Source organism: Hippoglossus stenolepis, chromosome 9 (assembly GCF_022539355.2).
Source record: "Hippoglossus stenolepis isolate QCI-W04-F060 chromosome 9, HSTE1.2, whole genome shotgun sequence".
NCBI classification, from domain to species: domain Eukaryota; kingdom Metazoa; phylum Chordata; class Actinopteri; order Pleuronectiformes; family Pleuronectidae; genus Hippoglossus; species Hippoglossus stenolepis.
The window spans coordinates 22716742-22738200 of NC_061491.1; the positions used below are offsets into that span (position 1 = coordinate 22716742).

The 21459-nt window shown below is 40.5% G+C and overlaps 2 protein-coding genes across 3 annotated transcripts; one reads left to right on the forward strand and one right to left on the reverse strand.

Annotated features, from left to right (window-relative positions):
* Positions 1-929: 929 nt before the first annotated feature.
* LOC118114552 (mucin-5B) lies at positions 930-13045 on the forward strand. 2 transcript variants are annotated; one of them, XM_035165057.2, is made up of 19 exons: positions 930-1069; positions 2914-3070; positions 3166-3317; positions 3451-3604; positions 4005-4197; positions 5064-5158; positions 5798-5984; positions 6261-6358; positions 6444-6597; positions 6694-6812; positions 7279-7446; positions 7522-7635; positions 7845-7897; positions 8475-8583; positions 9085-10264; positions 10356-10543; positions 10618-10687; positions 10776-10977; positions 11754-13045. In XM_035165057.2, exons 2-19 carry the CDS (start codon positions 2977-2979, stop codon positions 12231-12233), a joined length of 3810 nt encoding a protein of 1269 aa, XP_035020948.2. In that variant the 5' UTR covers positions 930-1069; positions 2914-2976; the 3' UTR covers positions 12234-13045. The 2 variants fall into 2 exon arrangements, with proteins under 2 accessions (XP_035020948.2, XP_035020949.2); XM_035165058.2 differs by having other exon boundaries at positions 10356-10510.
* Positions 13046-13931: 886 nt separating this feature from the next.
* Positions 13932-20812, reverse strand: ptgs1 (prostaglandin-endoperoxide synthase 1). Its single transcript, XM_035164899.2, has 11 exons — positions 20710-20812; positions 20530-20613; positions 18941-19057; positions 18400-18540; positions 17543-17686; positions 17231-17412; positions 16998-17081; positions 16521-16767; positions 15928-16214; positions 14766-14913; positions 13932-14436 (listed from the first exon to the last, which is right to left on the reverse strand). The coding sequence occupies exons 1-11, from the start codon at positions 20714-20716 to the stop codon at positions 14087-14089; spliced, it is 1791 nt and encodes a 596-aa protein (XP_035020790.2). The 5' UTR covers positions 20717-20812; the 3' UTR covers positions 13932-14086.
* Between the last annotated feature and the right edge of the window lie 647 nt (positions 20813-21459).

Genomic DNA, 21459 nt, shown 5'->3' on the forward strand with positions numbered 1-21459 from the left:
TTTTATCCGGCTCTGTGAGTGACGAAGTCGGCCCTCCTCTGTGGATCAGAGGAATCCAGGTGATGAATCATGTGAACTTGGTGACACCTTCATCTTTCCCCCAGTAGCACAATGAGCTTGATATAATCTAGATTGTCTCCATGACGACTCGGTGAATCGTCATAAAATGTGGAACAGACATTGACGGTTACCTCAGTACGTGTCTTTAAGAATTTTGATGATCCCTAAACTTTGCCTCGGGTGCCATAATTGGCCTGATACTTTGGTTTATGACCTAATACCTGAACAATCTATGATATTCAATTGTGGATAATTATTTGCGCTTAACAACACAGTTAGTGTTAAATGATGTATTGAGCTGAAATCATTACTCTGCCTACGTGCAGATGTAGTCACACCCCAGTGGAATAAAAGTATAATAAAAGTGCCTGTAGGCTAACACAGGTATTTGTATTCACTCAGTATCATTAAATAATCATATAACAATTTAAAATAGATAGAATGTTTATAATACGTATCTTATCAACATCATATTATAATATTGTGTAAAGGGGAGATTACTATTTTTTCCTATCTGGTCCACACTCCAACAGTAGGTAATAGTATTTAGTAGTATTTTGAGAGTAATGTATTTACCGCAAAAGTAACAAAACACAGTAAACAAAAATACATTATATTTATTTATTTTAACTTCATAAAATTCTAACCCTAACCCCCTTTTCTAACACATGTTCTAACAACTGTTTGTGTGTAGTTTCTGTATCTCATGTTTGCCTGTTTGTCTAAATAACAGCTACACAATTAAGCATTTTGTGCTTCATTACAGCTGTTGGCTTTGAAAGAGATGCACAGTGTGTGTGTGTGTGTGTGTGTGTGTGTGTGTGAGTGAGTGTGTGTGTGTGGAGGAGGTGGGTGTCCAGTGCATGCAAGCGACTGTTGCCTGTTGTTCTCTGTTCTCCTGCAGCTGGAGACTCTGGGATGCATCAGGAGAATAAACGATCTGTTCAGAAGACACAGGCTGAAAGTGACTGAGGACGATCGGCACAGAAACAAACCAGAGTGGAGCAGAGTAAGTATCAAACAGCCTCAGGGATCTTTTAATGAAATTGGTATGAAGGCTTCGTCTTGTGTGTTAGGAAACATGCATGTGCTTTGTATTTTTATCATCTTTTTTAGGTGCAGCGTGTTCTGTTCTTTGTAGCTGCTGATATTTTACATTTTCAATCGTATGCAAATTCAGCCCTCATCTACTCACACCGTGCAGCCTCCACTGAAAAGAAACTGAATCCAAACTGAATTAGCATTTTACTACATCCCATACATTTTGGTTGAATGTGCTAAATACATTTTTTGGTTGAGTGCTTGAGGTTGTAGTCGTCGTGTGGACGTTCATCAGGACGACGAGGACAGAGACAGAAACTGCAACCGAATAGAAATTCTATTGTTTCCATATATTGCTTGATTTGCCTAAAAGGAAAACAAGTGTTGTGTAATTCAAATTCAAGCTTAAGTCATCAACAAATAACAATATAAATATCTTCTGGAGAAGAAGAGCAGAACTTGCATTTAGCTTTTCAACATGTTGAGGGATATCGTACCATAACATGAAGTTTGTCACATGCAAAGTTCCGCATGGTGCAGAGTAATGTACCTGATCAGGATGAGAGGCGCTGATAAAAACATACTAATGACATGCTAAACAGTGTAAATCATCTGGTGTGAGTCAAACAAATACACCCACAGGCTCTCACCATTATGACAGTGTAACCAGCCATTAGCTCTACTGGACCAATCAAGCAATTCACTGATGCAGCTCAACAGTGATGACTAATGTACTAATGTAGCAGATCAAGTTTTTTTATTGCTTTTGGATGTTGTGATTTTTTTTGTCATGCATACTGATATAGGGTCTGGTGACTTATTAAAAGAGTGCTCATGTACGGATAATATGATTTTGGGAATTGTTGGTAAAAGCAAATCATATTGTTTATACATTGTTTTACTTGTTCATATGTTTGAAGTAATATAACAACAAACTGTAACTCTCTTGGCCTTAAAGACCATGAAAAGATAAGATTTAACTTTAAGTTGAGTGCCAACATCCACTTGTTTTTATGCCCATTTTCTGTAATTGAGTGGAAACCATAATAATAATAAAAAATAGAATAAAATGAAATAAAACGTTATAATATAATGTGGGAATAAAATAAAAAGTGGCCACCAAAACATCAGATCTTTGGAGAAAATGAATACATGAAATACACATTTTTAAATGCGGTCAATATATTCACAATTCAACATCCGTTGCTTTTATTGCACAGTTTTTGCCTGAAAACACGCTGTACTGAAAAAAACAGGGGCCTTCTGACATTCATCGATACATATTTATTTTCATCCCCTTATGTGTTTCTTCTGATTTACTTGTACATTTATAAGCTGAATTTGTGGCACGTTCAAACACCGAGGGATCAGTCCCTACATGGCCACAGTGAGGATCATGAAAGCCTATATGATCAGACGGCGAGCTGTCCTCGCAGCGACCAATAACTGATCTTCACAGTACAAAGCTCCGCAGCCTCTTTTCATGTCACTTTCATTGAGTGAAGGGTCACAGTGCGAGCTCTATAAAGTGGATGGGCCCATTCAAGGGACTAAAGAGGACAAAGCTGAGCTCGCTGCGGTGCCACGGACTCACAACCAAAATAGGAATCAAGCAAAGGGAGAAAAAAGAGGAGGGGGGGGGCATTAAGAGCAAGAGAGAGAGAGAGAGAATAAATTCATCTGTGGAATACATTTGCTGCAAACTGATCAAAAGTGAATCCATGCAAATGAGCTGTGGTATAAGATGTGGTAAAGATGGTAAAGAACAATTTCTCTTGAATCTGTGTCTTTTTCGTGGGAACCCTGTCCCAGCCGACACCATGGAGGAGGCTGCATGGTGGTTTCCTCAGGCCTCTCAGGGAGCTCTGAAGTAGGATGCATGTGTGTGTCTCCATCTGGACGCTCCCACAGATGAAGTCCTACCTCTGCTGCCTCGTCCTGTCCAGCCTGGCCGTCTCATCCCAACTGGGTGAGTCTGTCTTTTTCAGTCCAGCCACCAGATGAATTTGTTGCTAAGCTGTACATCAAATATAAATGTGCGTTTCTCATTATTGTGTGTTCCAGGTTTGGAGGATGTTTTCTTCAGTCCCCAGGACCAAACAGTCAGAGAAGGAGACGCTGTTTTCTTCAGGTGTGTGTCCGGGGAAAGTTCACCTCCTGCCGGCGTCACCTGGCTCAAAGACGGGAAGGTGGTCAACAGAGGAAGACAGATTCAGGTAAACGCAGTGATGGACAACACCCGCAGACTAATTCCCTTAAAGCAATAAGTCAAACAATTACCAGTCTAAACCGTTTCAATCAGAGCAAAACAAAGATGAAAACCAGAACTTCATGTGTTTTCTGGTTCAGGGTGAGTATGGTGGTGGTCACCAGAAGAAAACCTCCGGCACGCTGCATCTTTACAACGTAACATTAGAGGACGATGGGACGTACGTTTGTGTCACACACAATCCTTCACTGAACATCAGCAACAACAGCAAAGCAGCAAAACTAACTGTGCAAGGTGAGTTCACATGTTATTATGTTGTTTTCAAACAGATTATGCATAGAGACTCAAAAATGTTGAGTTTACTGTCAAGTCGAAAACCAGAAAAGCATAAAATCCTGACATTTCAGAAGCTAGAAACAGTAAATAATTATTAAATTATTAAAAGTGACCCAAATTATTATTCATAAAGTTGCTAATTGATTTTCTGATTGATTTATTAACTAATTGTTGCAGCCAATGCCACTCATAACATTTATTTTGAGAGTTAATTCTTCGAATTCTATTATTCTCTTAAGTTAAAGTCTATATTAAAAGGTAAGAGAAATTTTACACATTGCCTGACTCTTTCTCATTTATTGACCTTTTTGCAGCGGTGTTAATTTCTCTTACGTCTGAGTGTCCGTCTGTCTTGCAGGGGTTCCCAGACGGCTGCAGATCGTCCAGGGCCCTGACAACATCACCGTCGCCATGGGAACCGAGATCTCCATGCACTGTGCTGTTCACGGCTTCCCTGTTCCCATGGTGCACTGGTTCAAAAACGGCTGCCACCTGACAAACTGCTCGGCCTCGTTCAGCCTGCACAACAATGGACAGCTGCTCACATTCAGGTCTAACACTGCACGGGACCAGAGGAATATTCATGCTTTGTTTTGCCAACGTGTAACGATGAACCGAGAAGTAAAATGAAAATCTGTCATTCAATAATCAGTTTGTATTATTATTACCGGTAAAACTACGAACATTGATGGAAACTCAGCATCGTTATACAGATACTTTTAGGTGCCAGGCTTTATGTGCCCAACCTTCCTCTTTACTGCAGCAGCACTGTGCAACTTTTTAACCTTAAACGTTCAGTGTGTAGACTTTAGTGACATCTAGTGGTGAAGTGGCATCACCTCACCCTCCACTTCCAAACATGAAAGAGAACCTGTGGTAATCATCAGTTGTCATCCAAACTCAAAAGGTGTTTAGTTTGTCCAGTTTGGACGACTGTAAAAAAAACACAATTAATACAGTTTAGATGAAACACACGAGTGAAAACATCACTAGGATTATTTTATTTTCAATTTCTGCCAATTGATCCCTTTCACTTGAAATGTAGATCAGTTAAAAAGACTTAGAAGTCATTAAAAACCAAAGTTCATCTCCAATACTCAGTGAGGAAATGTGAAGAATTCTAACCACAGTTTGGTGGATTTGTTCCATAGGTCATCATAGGTCATATCCACCGAGGTGTTGGATTGAGTTGGACTTGAACAACAACAAAAGCTGTGTTGACTTTAGGTTTTTTATATGTATAAATATATCACCACATTTCAATTAAAATGAACATACATATAGATCAAAATATCATGTGTTAAGACATAATACTGTAATTTTGATGTTTTGTCCTTTAGGCGCTGTCATACTTTGCCTGTGCAGAGTCGCAAAGAAGTTGTTTTGATTCTAATGATGTCATCATTTCATTGCTCAGGAATGTGACCCAGGAGGATGAGGGCTCATATCACTGTGAAGTATCCAACCAGAAAGAGACGATCAAGTCCCAACCGGCCTTTCTTCTTCCTGCTGGTACTGTGTTCAACATCAAACATAGATGCGACTGCGGAATGCAGCATTTTAAACAAGAAAAAAACATTTGTTTAAATGGCAAATTTAATCAGTAGTTTCTGTCTCAGACACCATTTAACTACCTGTTCTACTTTAATACCTTATAACAGGCTGTGGCTCTTTGTATCCGTGGCTTTGTCAAGTTTAGATAGATTTTTCAGTGGATAAACATGATGTTAACACTATTGGCTTCTTCTTCTGACGATGCCTTGCATATCTATCTAAAATCAGCCATTCAAAACATTATTTTTTAATTCAGCCATATGTTTAACTTTTAAAAAATTTGTTGTGAAAAGCTTTTTAAAAATGATTTAGAATATTTTAGTGCAGGTTTTATTGAAATGTGTAATTCTATAATTTAATAGTAATGATAATTTTATAATAATTTTATAGTAACATTTATATAATAACACTATTCCATAATTTGTTACTTGTTATGTAAGTCTCTTGTGAAAAAAGAAAGTAAACAGTAAAGAACCAGAAACTGGATAATAGACGAAAACTTGCATTAATGTGAACAGTGCAACAAGAGACTGTAAAAAAAACACAAATACTGGAAACACAAATGAACTTGAAGCAGCACACACGCTGTGTTTCCAGAGATGGACTGGAGTTTTGAGCAGCAGCCTGTGAACCAGACGGTGACGAGGGGGGAGAACGTCACAGTGACCTGCAGACCTCCACACAGCCGACCTGCAGCTCAGGTGTCCTGGTTCAAAAACAACCAGCTCCTCACCCCCACAGCTCCTGATGCTGTGCTGCCAAGTGGAGACCTCTTCTTTCACAGGTGTGTGTGTGTGTGTACGTTCTATGCATATGTGTGTACTTAAAACAGTATGTGTATATCTAGTAATGCATGTGTGTAAATGCATGAGTGTGAGTTTTTGTGTTGCGCTATGAAGTCAAGTGCATGACTCTAAGCATGCATAAATACCTTTTCAGTGCTATCAATGATGGGCTGTAACATGTCAGTATCCACGTGGAGGTGGATGGAAAATATTATGTCATGGGAGCTGTCAATGTGTGTGTGTGAGTGGTGTTGTTGACTTTGTTCTCTCTGCAGTATTCAGGAGATTGACAGTGGGAGTTACTTCTGCAGAGCCTCCAACATCCACCTGCACAGATTCCTCACCTCCAGGCGAGCCACGCTAACCGTGCTGGGTAAGTGTTGGTTCCTGGGGGCCGCTGTAAACGTCTCTGTGACCAGAACCAACAGTGTTTTAGTTGTGTGTTCTCGTCCTGGCAGCCCCTCCCTCAGTGACACTGTGGCCCCAGCTGCTGACGGTGCCTATGGGTGCCCGGGTGCTGCTGGAGTGTCAGGTGTCAGGTCACCCGTTACCCACCATCAGCTGGATCAAGAGAGGCCACTCCAAGCAGACGGGAGGCAAGGTGGCTTTAGGGTGAGTTAACAAAATACTTATAATACTAACAGAACCACACGAGGTGGTGTAACAATGGCCTCACAGCGTACGACCATTCACGTCTTTCTCACGCAGACTGAAAAACGCCACCCTCCACATCCCCTCAGCCCGGAGCTACGACGAGGGCGTGTACGTGTGCGAGGCCTCAAACCCACTGGGCCACAGCCGCAGCACAGCAACGCTGAGAGTTGCTGGTAACTTTTACACCAACATACTGCGAGAGAATGAACTTTAATTCATGATCAGCTCCTCAACTTGCTGAGTGCAGAGTAAACAGGTTTCTAATGAACATTTGTGATGCCTGCCAAGTATTTTAAGAGCTGCACTTTTTCACTTTACCTGTCAAACAATACTTGGTCTATTTTAAAAGGCCTTTGACATTAGATTGTGTTTGTTTTAGTACTTTCTTAAAATCCTATAGTGGACACTTGGAGTCTGTCGCCATTCTAATGCAAAAGTAAATTGTGTGAATCAGTATAAAGGTTCATACTATGTGTTTATGTAAGGCAGGGTTTTCACAATTTTAATAAAGTAGCCCTGAACAAAGTGAAACACTGACAAATTAGTTCACTAAAACACATTTCAACAGGTTGTAACAACATCTGATCTTTTTTGGCTGAAAGGCAGAATATGACTCAGTTTTTCTCTTCCTCTTCCCAGTGAGCCCCGTCATTGTGAACTTTGCAGGTCAGCTGAGCTGCAGGGTCGGGACGTCCGTGGTCCTCCCCTGCAGGGCTGTGGGGATTCTCCCCATCATGTACACGTGGACCAGAGGCCGAGCAGAGACACAGTCGCCCATCAGTCCCTCTGAGGACACACACATTGATGGTGAGTGGCAGTTAGGCCTCAGTCTAAGTCCGCCCCTGCTCCCTGTAACATCTGGAATGTTTTACTGCTGTGTAGAAGATGGAGCTCTGCATATTTCAAATGTGCAGTGGCCTGATGGAGGCGAATATTACTGCGCCGCTGAGAACCGAGCAGGACGACAACAGAGACGGACCATCCTCACTGTCACAGGTTCTTTGACTTCGATATAATATCCTGCTATATACCAACTAATTTGATAATACCATAGACTATATATAAAGAGGATAATACAAAATACTTTTTTAATATTTGTATCTTAAACTTTGAAACCCATTCTCTTCATTCATATGATGAATACCATATTTACACAAACACTGTTGTATCACAGTATTCTCCTGTGCTCTGTGCTCTGTCCTAAGATGAAGATCCTCCAGCTGATAGAGGCCAACAGACACCACTGGTTTTATCTGATGTGAGTAATCACATTGTGAAAGTCTTTGCTGTGGTTTGTGTGCTCATACCAGTGGTGGAAAGTTACTGAGTACATTTTCTCAACTAGTACTTTGAAATACTTTTCCCCATTTTATGCTATTTTATACTTCCACTCCATGACATTTAGTTTTATGTGCATTCAAAACAATAAAGTAGCAGAAAATAGCTCCACCAGTGTTGACCTGCTTATTACACATTAATGCATAAGTAATAACAACTTAATAACAACATACATATTAATATATCTGTCTTAAAGGCCATATTTTATATTAATAAAGGATTTAAGTACGTCTTCCACCACTGGGTGGCATTATTTTGCTTTTAAATCGGTCTGTTGACTCTATGTACAATGTTTTATAGTTGGTCTCAGTCCAGAAGCTGTGAATTATTTTCGATTGTGCTTGTTTTATTTCTGGTGACTTCCCTTTGTCAATGTGTAACTGTTCTGATAGATGTGTCTTAATACCTGATTATGACTTGTGTTGTGGATTAGTTCATTTCATCTTGTATTAAAAATTGCCTCTCCTGAAACTAGTCTTTGTTTTTATGTTTTCTAGAGCATCAGCACGAACAAAGAGCTGCCGGTTCACAGTGACTCTCTGACAAAACATCATCAGACCACACGTAATCCATATGTAGAGGAGACACCGCATGAGGAAACCACATGTATGTACTTTTACAGCTTCAACCATCATTTCTATGACGTTCTATAAATTGTAACAAGTTAGTATTAGTCAAAAAAATTCACGTGCTCTGGTAGCAACATCACCAAAAGACAAATAATCACACATGTTGAATCAAACCCCATTAGCAAACAAAGGTGAACATCAGCTTTGTGACCCAGTCTGTCTCAGTCCCTCGATACAACAGGGAGGGTGATGTGGCCGATGGAGATGTTGGACCTGAACAAACCTCACAAAACCAGTTTGTGTCAGATAACACAGTGTTACCTTTTTGTTTGAAATAACTTACTAGCTATCAATATGACTGATTATTATAAACTATTGCAAAAATTTAAAAGAAAAAGTTGTAGTCTTTTTCACTTTCCATTTTCCAGAAATCCAGAAATCAGGACTTGAGTCAGCCTGGTGCTGGACTTCAACACTGCCTGTAGTAATTATAGTCTCCATTTTTTACAGGATTGTTTTGATTGTTTTCACTTTTCAGGCTCCTCGTCGATCTGTGAGACTACAACAAATGCAGCGACCACATTTTCTCCACTTTCAAGCGGAGCGGTGGCCGAACTAACAATGTCACGGGGATCACATCTTTCACCACAGCACCTGATTCAGCCAACAACCAATCCAACCCAGCTGTTAGCCACACAGATGCAGCATCCTGTTTTGACACCTCCTCCACATCCCCACTTTCAGTCAGTCGACCACCCCACACCAACAGTGACTGATGCACCAGTAACACACAACCAGTCATTGTTAGTCGCCAGAAGCCACCAGAAAGTAGAAGTTTTGAGTTCAACGCTTCAGTATCAACTCACTGAAAGTCAAGTCCAATTGGCTTCATCACGTACAAACTTTCCTCATCAAGTCATTGACGAATTATTGACATCACCTGATTCTCCGGGCTCTAATATCCATGCTGGGTCTGTAGCCAGTCAAACCACAGAGCCTGTCGCTGAAACGTCCCCGACTCAACCACCGTCAAAGCTTCCAGTGAGTGGACCACTGGGCTTCCTCAAGTTTGATTCCTATCTGCAGACTCCAGCACTGAATCCTGCAACCCAAACTATCTCAGGTTCAGTCATCCAATCATCTCACAGTCAGTCTCATCGGATGGTTACAGAAAGTCCATTTTACCAATCCGACCAGGAGCCAACCACAACCCTGATATCTCAAACCAAACTGGAACCCCCAAGTCACCTTCTACATCCACAGTCCTCACCAGCCCCCTCACAAACACCTCACACTCATCCTCTGCAATTCTTTCGTTTTTTACCCAAGTTCCATCTTGAGCTGCTAACAACCGAACCTCATCTGCTTTCCACACAACCTCCACCTTCTTCGATCACCACACCTCAGACAGACCAGGTTCAATCTTCAACCACTGAACCATATCCAACCATTTCTACACTTCCTCAAACCCAACATCCACCATCTCCAACACAACATCCACATCCCTCAATCTCAACCATTCACCCTCATGGTCAGACCTCGGATCCTTCACCTCTGGACCCTGAGATTCCCATTGTCCCTCAGTTAAACATATCCGATCAGGCACAACCTAATGTTACTCAGCAAGGTGACCCAACTAAATCAGTGAACAACACCAAGCTTACAGAGTGGCTGAAGAGGAACACCTCTCAATCCCCCATGACCAGTAATGACGCCAGGTAGGTCAAGTAAAAGTTGAACGATGGGTGTTTGAAGGTAGAAAACAGCCAAGCAACGTGATGTTACCTCTATTCGCTTTGTACACTCCAGAGTGACGCAGCAGTCTCCCTCATGGCTGCCCCTGGTGGAGAAACATGACATCCCCATTGTTGTGGGAGTGGGGGTATCTTTGGCCTTCATCTTCATCACTGTAACCTTCTATGCAGTGGTCCAGAAGAATGAAGCTGCACCGATAAACCGAGCAGGTCAGACACTCTTAGCTGCTCCCTGCATCAAAGGTCAGGAACCACAAATTCTACCTAATAAATATCTGATTTAATTCGCTTAAAGCTAAATTATATTCCCTTGACAGCTCAGAGGAATGTGGGAGTTCCCGAACGAACCACTGAACGTCGGGCTGCAGGTCGTACATATGAAAACAGGTGAATACGCCATTAAATGTAGGACACAGGTTCTTACAATGTGATCTTGTTGGCCTCGCTAAACCGGAGCTTTGTGTGTCTTGCACAGAGCTTTTGAAGATGACGACTGTGTGGCAGTGATCGAACAGAGCCCCAACACGTCAGACACCCGAGCCCGACCTCCAGGACCCAGCCTGGTCACGGTGCAGATGGAGCCCACGTTTAAGGATCTTCAGGAGGACACGCAAGCCGCTCTGGACAACCACTCAGTCACCGTGGAGACTTATCCTGAACCCATTCTCGACACAAAGGTTTGATAACAACAGACTGAACTTCCAAGTTATCACTCAAAGTTTAAAGTAATCACAAACATCATGTCACTAGGTTACAACTTTAACATGGTTTTAACAAAACCATACACGGCATAAACAGCAATCTTGACTTGTGAATCTAGAAAAAAAGAGAAGTAGTAATAGAGATAGATTAGAGACTAACGATGCTATTTACTGCTCACTTGCCTGTATGAAGCCAATTGTGCAAATGTTCATATATAAAACTAAAGGTAATATTTTTTGGTTCCCAAGCTTTTTAGTCTTAGACTTTGTTGATATGTATATGATATGATTTTTACTGGTCCAATAATTTAAACCGTGGCAGAGACAGAAAGTGGAAGTTTGAAATGAAACAAGGTTGCTACTGACTGAGCTGCAAAACCACATAAATTGCCTCATGCGATGTCACTGCAGTCTGAAGACTAAAAGTTTGAAACTGAAAAAAATATGTAAGCGTGGACTTACGACACCACATGAGTTGCTTTTTTAACCATCCTCTTTGGAAGTTGAGTTGCATTGTGGGTAATGAACAGGAAAAAGAATGTGCAGATTAACAAAAACATGTTACATCTTGATCTGCTGCATTTTGTTTGTGTTGCATATGTTTGATTCATGTTTACTATTTCAACTTTCCATTGTGTGTCCAACATTAGAGGTGAAATGCTGAATTGCAGGAGCAGTCATTTCGATAACATGCTTTTATAGTTAAACAATAATGAAATGAATAGTAAGAAGTGCATTTCTCACTGTTTCAGATTGATCCGGAGGAAGAGAAGCGCTACAGTCTGTCCCAGCCCAGCATCCAGCTGCAGAGCTCTGAGGACTGGACCAGTAACAGAGGAGACGACCTCGGCCTGTGCCATGATGCCTTGCCTCCTCCGTCCTCCTTACCTTCCCGTTCCCCTTCCCCCTCTCCACCATGCAGACGTGAGGAGGGCCTGCGCTCCTCAGTGACCCTGCAGAGTGCCGAGCGATGTGTGGCACCGATCCACCACAGCCTCAGCGTCTCTCATGGAAACCCTCCCCTGCTCCTGTCCCACCACGTCTCCTTGGGCCTCACTACGGTCGCTGTCGATGTACATTTTTACCCAGCGGCCACTGCTTCGACGGCAGGAGGCTCTAGTTCTCATATCAGTACAGTGTCCACGTCCACTTCAGTGACTGCACCGCTCTTCAGTCCTCCATTAGTAAACAGCCGGGAGAGCAACCAATCGACTGCCAGATCTCATAAGTAGTTACAGAATAAGACATCAAGTCTGAAACATCCTCAAATGACCGAACATTTACAACTGTAGCTATACTCCAATGCCTGTGATGAGAATTAGTTTGATACGAGATACTGTATTTAGAGTATTTTTATTTACATGTTTCTGAGTAAAATGATTGTGTGTGTGTGATGTGTGATTCACATGTTTACGAATTGTTGAGTGTTCGCGTTCATCGGACAATTTAAGAAGTCAGTCGTCTTGTTGCCGCTTCTCACCCACAACTAGAGATTTCAACTTTCTTAATCAACAAACAACCACCTAACAAAACAGAAAGACATGAACCATCTTTTCAATCTGTTGAATTATTCCTTTAAAAAGCACATTTTGATATTAGCATCCTCATCTTTTTGTTGATGTGTATTTCACAGCTTTAGCACGGCACTTTTTAAATATTACTGGTTACATTAATTCACGTCAACTACAGCTTTACCATAAATCGTCCTTCTTTCTATTGTTTTAAGTCTTTATTTTCTTAATGAACGTGAAAGAGAAAATGTGCATGTGTAGCCTGTTGTCGTATTGATTTTATTTATAATATATGTAGGAGACACTTCATATGATGTAACTGGTTATTTCAAGTAAACGTGTTGTACAGTAGAGACCATTGAAGTAAAGCAGCCAAGGATACATCACTCTGCAATATTTGTGAAACAGCTTGTTTCAGTGACTCTCACTCGTTCTCTTTAAAGCTAATTGACTGTTAAACCTTCTTTTTTTTTTACAAACCAAAGGAGGGTCGAAGGGGCTGAATCAATAAACACATAGATAACACAACCAAAGTCCTGTGTAACATTTTATTCATGTACCTCATGGGAGACTCATTCTAAAAATAAAGTATCATTTACTGCAGACATGTTTTATTGTAAGAAGCACTTCATCAAAAACTATAAGCATGTGCTCTAGACCTCTGGCTCTTGACCCTAGCTGGATCTATATCCATTATAACAAATGTCAAGATGGTTTTGAATGAGCGTTTCTGACGTCTGGAACAGGATCTTGATGTTTTGGTTCGGTTCTGCACCAACAACCTCCTGAAATTGTTTTGTTTTGAGTCCCTGTGCACCAACCACACAGCAAGATAATCAACAATGTTCAAAATATCGCCCCCAGTGGTGCCAGTAAAGACATTAGTGCTTCATCCAGACATGCACATAACAGGAATTCATATTTGCATCCTGCTGTAACTTACACTTGATTTGTCGAATGTTTTTTCCTTTCTTTACCAGCAGCAGCCTACATTCAGTGTGACTGTTTTCATGAAGCAGCAGTTTTTGGTTTCATACTTCAACAGTTGTAGCCATTAAATGTACACATGAAACTCTTTCTAACATTTAGGAAATGGACAGAACCACAGCACTGTGTGACCACGTTTTCACACTTCACAGTGTTGCACCACATTCTGCATCCTGCCAGTGAGTCTCTGTGCTTTTCTCAATTCAGATTTGTGTAGAAACTCACAAGACAACTGCACATACAAGGCCGGCTGCAGCCAAAACATGGCTCTGCAAAATGACCTTTTATTATTCAATAAAAAGAGCTGCAGATTTTTGTTTACTATAATTCATATGAAATCTTATTATTTTATCTTCAGTAATTTGATTTTTGTGCAGTATTGACATTGTGAAAAAAGGGACAGTGAAAGAATAACAAAATAATCACAGTCAGTTATCAGAAACTCGTCAAAATCTATTTTATTGATCCACATACATTTTCCCTTTAAATTATAATCCGCTGTAATTGCAGGAGTTAGACCTGCTTACATGTAATCTGTAATAAACTAATTGTGATGTTGAAGTCGTACATCACAAGGTGAATATTCGTTAAAGTTCAGAAGATGGTTTCCTTGGTTTTGCCTCCTCCTCACCTCGTGGAACATGGAAGTCCACGTATGGACACCACTTGGTGTTGAGACACACCAGTTTCTTCAAAGTGGCCGTATTGACGATGTCGAAGCCCTTTTCCCCTCCGAACGTGCTCGGCTTCCAGTACACAGGGGAGCAGATGGGGTTCCCCAGCAGGCCTTTCAAGGAGAAGGGAGCCCCCATCTCCACCATGCTCTCACCAAATATACCGTTATGACGAGCTTTCTCCAGCAGGACTCCGGTGTAAAACTCCAGAGCATCGATGTCCCCGTAGAGTTCCTCCAAACCTCTCGCCATTTCTATGTCGTCTGTTCGGGGGAAAGAGTTAACAGCCGTTATTTAATTTACCTTTACGATAATGTTATAGTGTTCTTGAGATTCTGGTTTGACTTTCTATTCTTCGTCATGTCCATATTTCTGGATTACATATATAATGACTGACATGCTATTCCCTGTTGAAGATGATGATTTAATTCTTCCTGTAATGTTATAATGCGTCAAGCCAAATTTGCACATTGTGAAGCAGACCAGAAAATACCCATTTTTAATAAATTTGAAAATGAAATTAGATTAATAAAGGCAAGAAGCTCTCAGAAGGACGGAAGGTTTCTGTATCTGCAGAACGACTCCTGCTCACCAGTAAACTCATAAAAAGAGGTGTATGGCTTCAGGTTAAACGCCTTCCTGTATTCATTGAAGGGCTGCACACGTGCCGCTCTGGACTCTTTGATCACCATCTCCGCCACTTTGAGAACAACTTGATGAGAGTTGCGACCTCCACCGACCTGACAGAAAAACACAGAGAGAACAATCCACTCCGGTGAGGTTATACTTCCTCTTGTTCAACGGGCACCAACAGACAATAATCCACGTTGTGTTCTCAGTTCTCAGCAAACGGAAACATCACTTTGCATGAATGTGATGCTGCTGAAAGATTGTATCTGAGAGCGTCATGTGTCAGTCGATTCAGGGAGGTGGTATAGGGGGAAGTGTAATGTGTGTGGGTTTAAGAAGACAGTGGTTTAATGGTTATAAATACCTGTTGTGTCACACGTAGCAACATCTCTGATCGGAGTGAGAGATACTCCCAAAATGAGCAGAAGAAGAAGTCATGTTACCTTCTATTCTCTGTCTTCATGGGATTCTAGTCACTATAAGTTCCTGTTTATTATCTTTAGGACATGTTAGACTCGAAAATGTTCTAATTTGGTTTGTGAGAGGTGTTACTCTTGCTGTAAGATCCTTTTCACAAACTAATGTTTGCATCCAGAGGGTTAAGGGGCTGTTAATGAGGCGCAACCCAGCGTATTTCAAGCAAAAATTAAAAAAACTCCTCTGTGGGATTTTCTGTCATGTACAGTATCTATTTCATTGTGGCACATGAAGGTCTAATGAGTCAGCTAATTTACATTTTCTCCAATCGGCTATGACATGATTCAACTTTTATTTTTAAAATCCGAAAAGTCCTCCCCTGTTTTCACTTAAAACTTGTGAGCATGTGTTTTAAAGATGGCGGCCAAGGCCCAAACCATTTAAAACGAGCTGAAGATACATTTGCAGGTTTGTTTTAATGCTGCTTGATGTGCAACTCATTATTTGTATGATGGTAGAGGATGGAAACAGAAATAATTTAACAAAATGCTGCTTTCATTGGTTCTATAATATAGTTGAGTATGGTGGTAATATTGTATCATTCAGTTGTTTACATGAGACAAGTTCTCGTGACTAACAAAATAAATTAAACTGACAAGGCTGCAGTTGCATTTTAGTTTTGGCCTCTTAGGCTGTGGTTGCGCTACCTGTCCTGCAGACTGTCGAGAGAAAGCATCCACCAGTTTCTCCACCCCGTAGTGCATGAGCATAGAGGTGTTATACAAAAACTTGGAGTAGGGGATTTCATCTCCGTCGATGAGGAAGCTGTCGGGCATCAGCGGGTGCCAGTGGTAGAGATGGCAGAACTCCATGGCGATGCGGTTGCTGTACTGAAAACGCACATTGAAGAGCAGGGAGGGATCAAACTTGAGCTTCAGCAGGTAACCGCTCAGGTGCTGCACGTACTCTTCTATGATGATCTTGATGATCTCGCCTGGATGGAGAAAATAAAGCCAAACTCAGCCAAACTTTATTAAAGTGGAAATCCAAATGTATTCTGTGTGACGAAGAAAAGCTTCATATCCTCATATCTGAAAAGTTAGAAACAACAAATTACCAATTCCTTTTTAAAAATATAAAGCTTTTCTGTCTTTCTTCACATGGACGGTACTGAAAAGACCAAAACAATCTGTAAAAGAAGATTTGCCAACTCCGACACAAACGTTTGCCTTGGAACTGTATTTCAATCAGAAGAACAAGCAGCTCAAGTCGAGCACTTCTCCCTTTGTTCGCTCCTCACCGATGAGGATGAGTCTGGTGGTCTGGAAGAGCTGCTCGTCGTCCCAGGTGGGATGTTCGGCCTTCAGGATGTCGCAGACTCTGTTGTGCTCCCTCAGCCACACGGTGGAGTACATGGTGAGACCCGGCAGGATGCCAAACAGCTCCTGACCGATCACCAGACGCTGCTGAGGAGGAACACCTTTAGGGTAGACCATGTGCACGGGGACCTCAGCTGCTGTGGGAAGGTACATCTCCCCATTAACTACCTGTGAAAACACAGAAAACACAAGAACCATTAATCATGACAGAACAACATATCACCTCCCACTGTCCAGAAATGAAGCTTAAATATCCCAGATAAGAACAGACAATGTTTATATTCCCCATGAACTCCCACCGATAAAACTCTTGTCATCTAAACATGTGATATAAAGTGGAAATAATCTTCTCATCCAACTCTGTAAAGAAAATTAAAAGCTTGAGTAAATTTAACAACCTGATATTTCAACTTTCCATCTTTGTGAAGCCGGAGTTGAAGCTGTCGCGACAGATTGTCTCCGTAAATATTACTCGCATCCACCTGAGTGAGTGAGAGAAACATACATTCGGTAATAAAATCAATAGTGAAACATATTCACAGTCAACAATGGTGGCGACACGTGCTTTGTTCTCACTGCTCAGTAGGTTTTATAGTTGCTGCTGAAGACACAGCGTCAGTTTGTATCTCACCCCGTGTCCTAAAGCTTTGGTGAAGCCAACTTCAACGCTGTGGTCGGTCTTGAAAAACTGGTGAGTGAAGTGTTGAGCCATGAAGGCAAACATCAGATTGGTTCCCTGGGGGTCGGGCCTGAATTTGATTCTTTTAAAGAAACGCTCGCTCAGCTCTTTGGGATCCGGGAGAACGGGTTTACCTGTGAAGGAAGAAACATTTCAAAGATTTCCTCAGAATCATCAACATATTATTCAAAACTCTGCCATCGTTTGGAATTTTACATAAACTTATATTTACATATAAGTTCACAGTGGTAGTGTGAGTGTCACCTTTAGTTCCCATGGGCAGAGGACAGTCTTCAGGCACAGGAGGGAGGATGCGGGTGTAGTAGGACATGTTGTAGTAGCTCTCCCAGTTCAGGTAACCATATTTGGTGTTGTAGGTCGGAGGACTTGGAATAAGATCACTTCTGACTTTAGGAAAGAGGTGAAAATATGTGGTTTACTACAAGTATATTATTTGTGTATTTCCCATGAACCACCATGTGTTGACATATAGTTGATCCCCTGTTAAGTAGCCTGATGTTTTGGGGATACAAGTTATAAAATGCAAATGATTTTGTGATATTGTTTTGCTCTTGATGATCCTGCTGCTTTGATATTTTCCCCCTATCACCCAAAAGTCTATTCATCCACAGCTGAAAATAGTCCCCAACACATGCAGTAATAAAAACTACAGTGGAAATATGTTTTAAGGTTTTTTTTTTATCATACTTATAGAATGTAAACTATATACATCTGTGGCCTGTTTCGAAATATGTTGTTCATTAACAATAAGGAACAAGGAAACAATGAGCTCTGGGTAAAGTGAGAGTGACACAGATTGAACCTTTAACTGTGATCACAGGCACACAGCAAGTCAAAGTGAGAACATGCAACATTTAGCAAAGGAAATGTCGATGTTTATTTAAATCAGTTCCTCTTATGGGCTCAAAATATCGTTTGCAAATGTGGGCGTGCACATTCTCCTTCACACAAACTACAGCAGGAAAACACATTTCACATAACTAAAAATAAAAAATAGCTTTAATAAATGCAATATAGAACTAGATCAAATAGTAAAAACTATTACGAGTCTGTCTGTGACGCTGCTGAGTTACTAGTTTAAGTTTGATCTCATCACCTACCTGTCAGCACCAATCTCATGAAGACGTCCTGCAGGAAGGAGTTGTTGACCAGGTCCCAGAACCACTGGAAGTGGGTGAGGAAGTAGTGAACCATCGTCGGCCTCGGCTTCAGCATGAGACGAATCCTGGTCCAGAGCTCAGCTACATACAACAATTAAGAGTAAACAACTTTAATAGTGAAATATTATCTTTAGCATTTCTCAGTTAGTCCCTTATTAACGTTTCATCACCATTAATAAGAAAAACCATTGGGTTGCTTGTTCGCCCTCGTCCAACATTCACCATTCATTAAAGATGATTTAAAATGACTGCTATTGTCGTAATGACTTGTTTGTCAGATTGTGCAATTTTTCATAACCTTTCTAACCAAAAGTTGTTCACATTTATAGCTGAACATTGCGTGAACAACCATTTATGATACGTTTGATGTGTCTTTTAAATATCAAATGTTTAAATAGGTTTCTGCTGATCCCTCTTTCTGAATGTTGGGCAACAAGGTAAAGGCAATGGATGTATGGATGTAAGTAGAACATTCACTTACGAACAGTGCAGTTTTCTCCATAGAAGCCAGTGCGAGTGCAATCACATCTGTAGTGTTCGGAACCAAACCTCCCACACACTCCTGAGTTCCGACACGGGTAGTAACAACAGGGATTCACTGCAAACAGGGACAAGGATATCTTGCTTTGAGTGAATGAGAATTATAAGGGACAGAGATGTGACCCTGGAGTGTGTCACAGTATGAAGGAGATACATCAAATATCAAAGCCTCTGTATGAATTCCTGTTAAACCTGTCACACAACTAACAGACATTAAATAACTTCACAGAGAAACAAAACCGCCGTGACGAGATACAAACATGTTGCAAAGAAATGCAAATAATTACAAGGATGCAAATAAATGCAACTGCCATAAAAGTGAAATGGCTGCCAAGAGAGTTCATCAATACAGACAATTCCCAATAAATCTTTGACTTTAAAGTTAAATAAAACCCTAAATGCTGATGTTTGTGCATGAGAGAGAATCTCTGAAGCTGCAACTGATCAAACTTGTACTGGGTGTAAATTCAAAAGTTTATTGTTTATTGTCAATGTGTGTAACTGTGGATGCATGAAGGCTAAAAAGCATTTTGCATAGAGCTGTCTGACACTGAAAACAGGTTCCACACTGCTGCTGCTGCCTGTACCCCCCTCACTTACCACCAGCCCATATCTTTATTTGTCTCTGCAGTTGTACTACGACTTCCTGAGATGAAGTGACGCTGCAGCTTCTTCTTCCTCATTAGCTGGAAGAGACGACAGATAAGCGAGCCCCCCCCTGCTCGCTCAACCCACAGACGTGTTCAAATGAAAACGTGCGTGTTAAATATTATGTCGATGTTACGCAGGCCAAACTCTCTGCTTAATTTCAAACTCAGGAAGCAGAAGCATAATTATAGATCCCTCCTATAGAACTATAGGATCAAGTGCAAGTGTGGTTTTTCTACTTGCTTGTGCAATCATCCTGTGCCACTGCACTTTGTAACATTTCTATAAAAATCCACTACAGTGAAAGGTGTATATAATATACATGTTTTTATTATATTGCCTTTTTAAAATATTTATATTTTCCTGTCTACCTCATTCTGACCTGCCTGCTGCAGTAACAATTGAATTTCCCCGGTGTGTGGATCCATTGAGTTTTCTGCATAGTAATTATGAAAAATTAGTCTTGATTAATCACTGTAAATCTGCACTATAGTCTGTTTTTGTGACTGAAATGTCTTTTCACTTCACCTTTATTCTAATCCTATAGTGTCGTTATGCTATACCTGTCCTCTACGTCTGATTATTACCTTGAGCAAGTGGTCACCTGCTAACTAACCCAGATCCAGAATCTCTTATCATGCTTTAAAAGTCAAATGTTGGCTTTCTTCAATAAAATTATCATTCAAATAAATTACACATTTAAATGTGTAAAAGAGTAGCCACAGTTGTCAGAAATCAGAAAACAGACAAACCTACGTCTCGTGACAGAACACATAGTCAGATCATTCGGTTTATTATCATATCATCCCCGTAATCCCTAATCTAACAGTTAATCTAAACTCTGAAATTATGGTAAATTCTGCTAAAAAACCAAACTCTTACCAACACTTGAGTCTCCAGCACATGATGAAGTCTCCAGCAGCAGCAGCAGATTGACAGACACCCACATGAAGAAGATGCTAAACTCTATTTGACATAAGAACAAAGGGATTGAATATCACATAACTGTAAAAAACAAAAATCATGCTGGATACAGCAGAACAAAATAAAGGTTAAACTCACTTCTCATGATTTCCACACGCGGCTCATCTAAAGATGGATGAATAAAAAATTAAAAAATTAAATAAAAAATATAAAAAATATCTGTTTCTGGAGGACGACTCTCTTCATATAATATAAACCAACATGTTCTAACTGGCTTTATACCATCAGCTTTTGAAAATGGGCGGAAACTCTCTTTGCTCTACTTCCTCTATCTCGTCTAGACTTAAAAGTAAATTCAGTTGTCATCAAATCATTATAATTTGATCATTATTAACCAGACTTTATAGGTAAATTGTTCCCAGGATGCTATTTAAACCTATGCACTTTTTTTTTTACAATAAAATATTTAGCCTCTTAAAATAATAAAGATCAATGTGTTTTACAAGTCATTCAAATCATTAGAGGAAACAAAAACACAGAAGATGCTCCAGGAAAAACTTCACGGCGCTCTAGCTCTACCTGCTGGTAAATAAGAGAAGAACATCTTTGTCTCTCTTGCAATTATTAACAAGATATGATTCTGTTTTAAGGAGGCTCTACAGGAACAAGAGGGTTTTTAAATCATTGAAATACCTGGTACTAGCTTCTGAAATGCAAATATCGAACAGTTTTACAGTTTTCTATGATATTAGATAAATCTTCATGATCAATCATGATTAAAGAAAGCAATTAAATCGATCAATTTATTATTTGGAATAGGTGATAATGGAATAATAACCCCTTGTACAATCTTAACGAATTCACAGCATAAGTTACAATTAAAAGAGG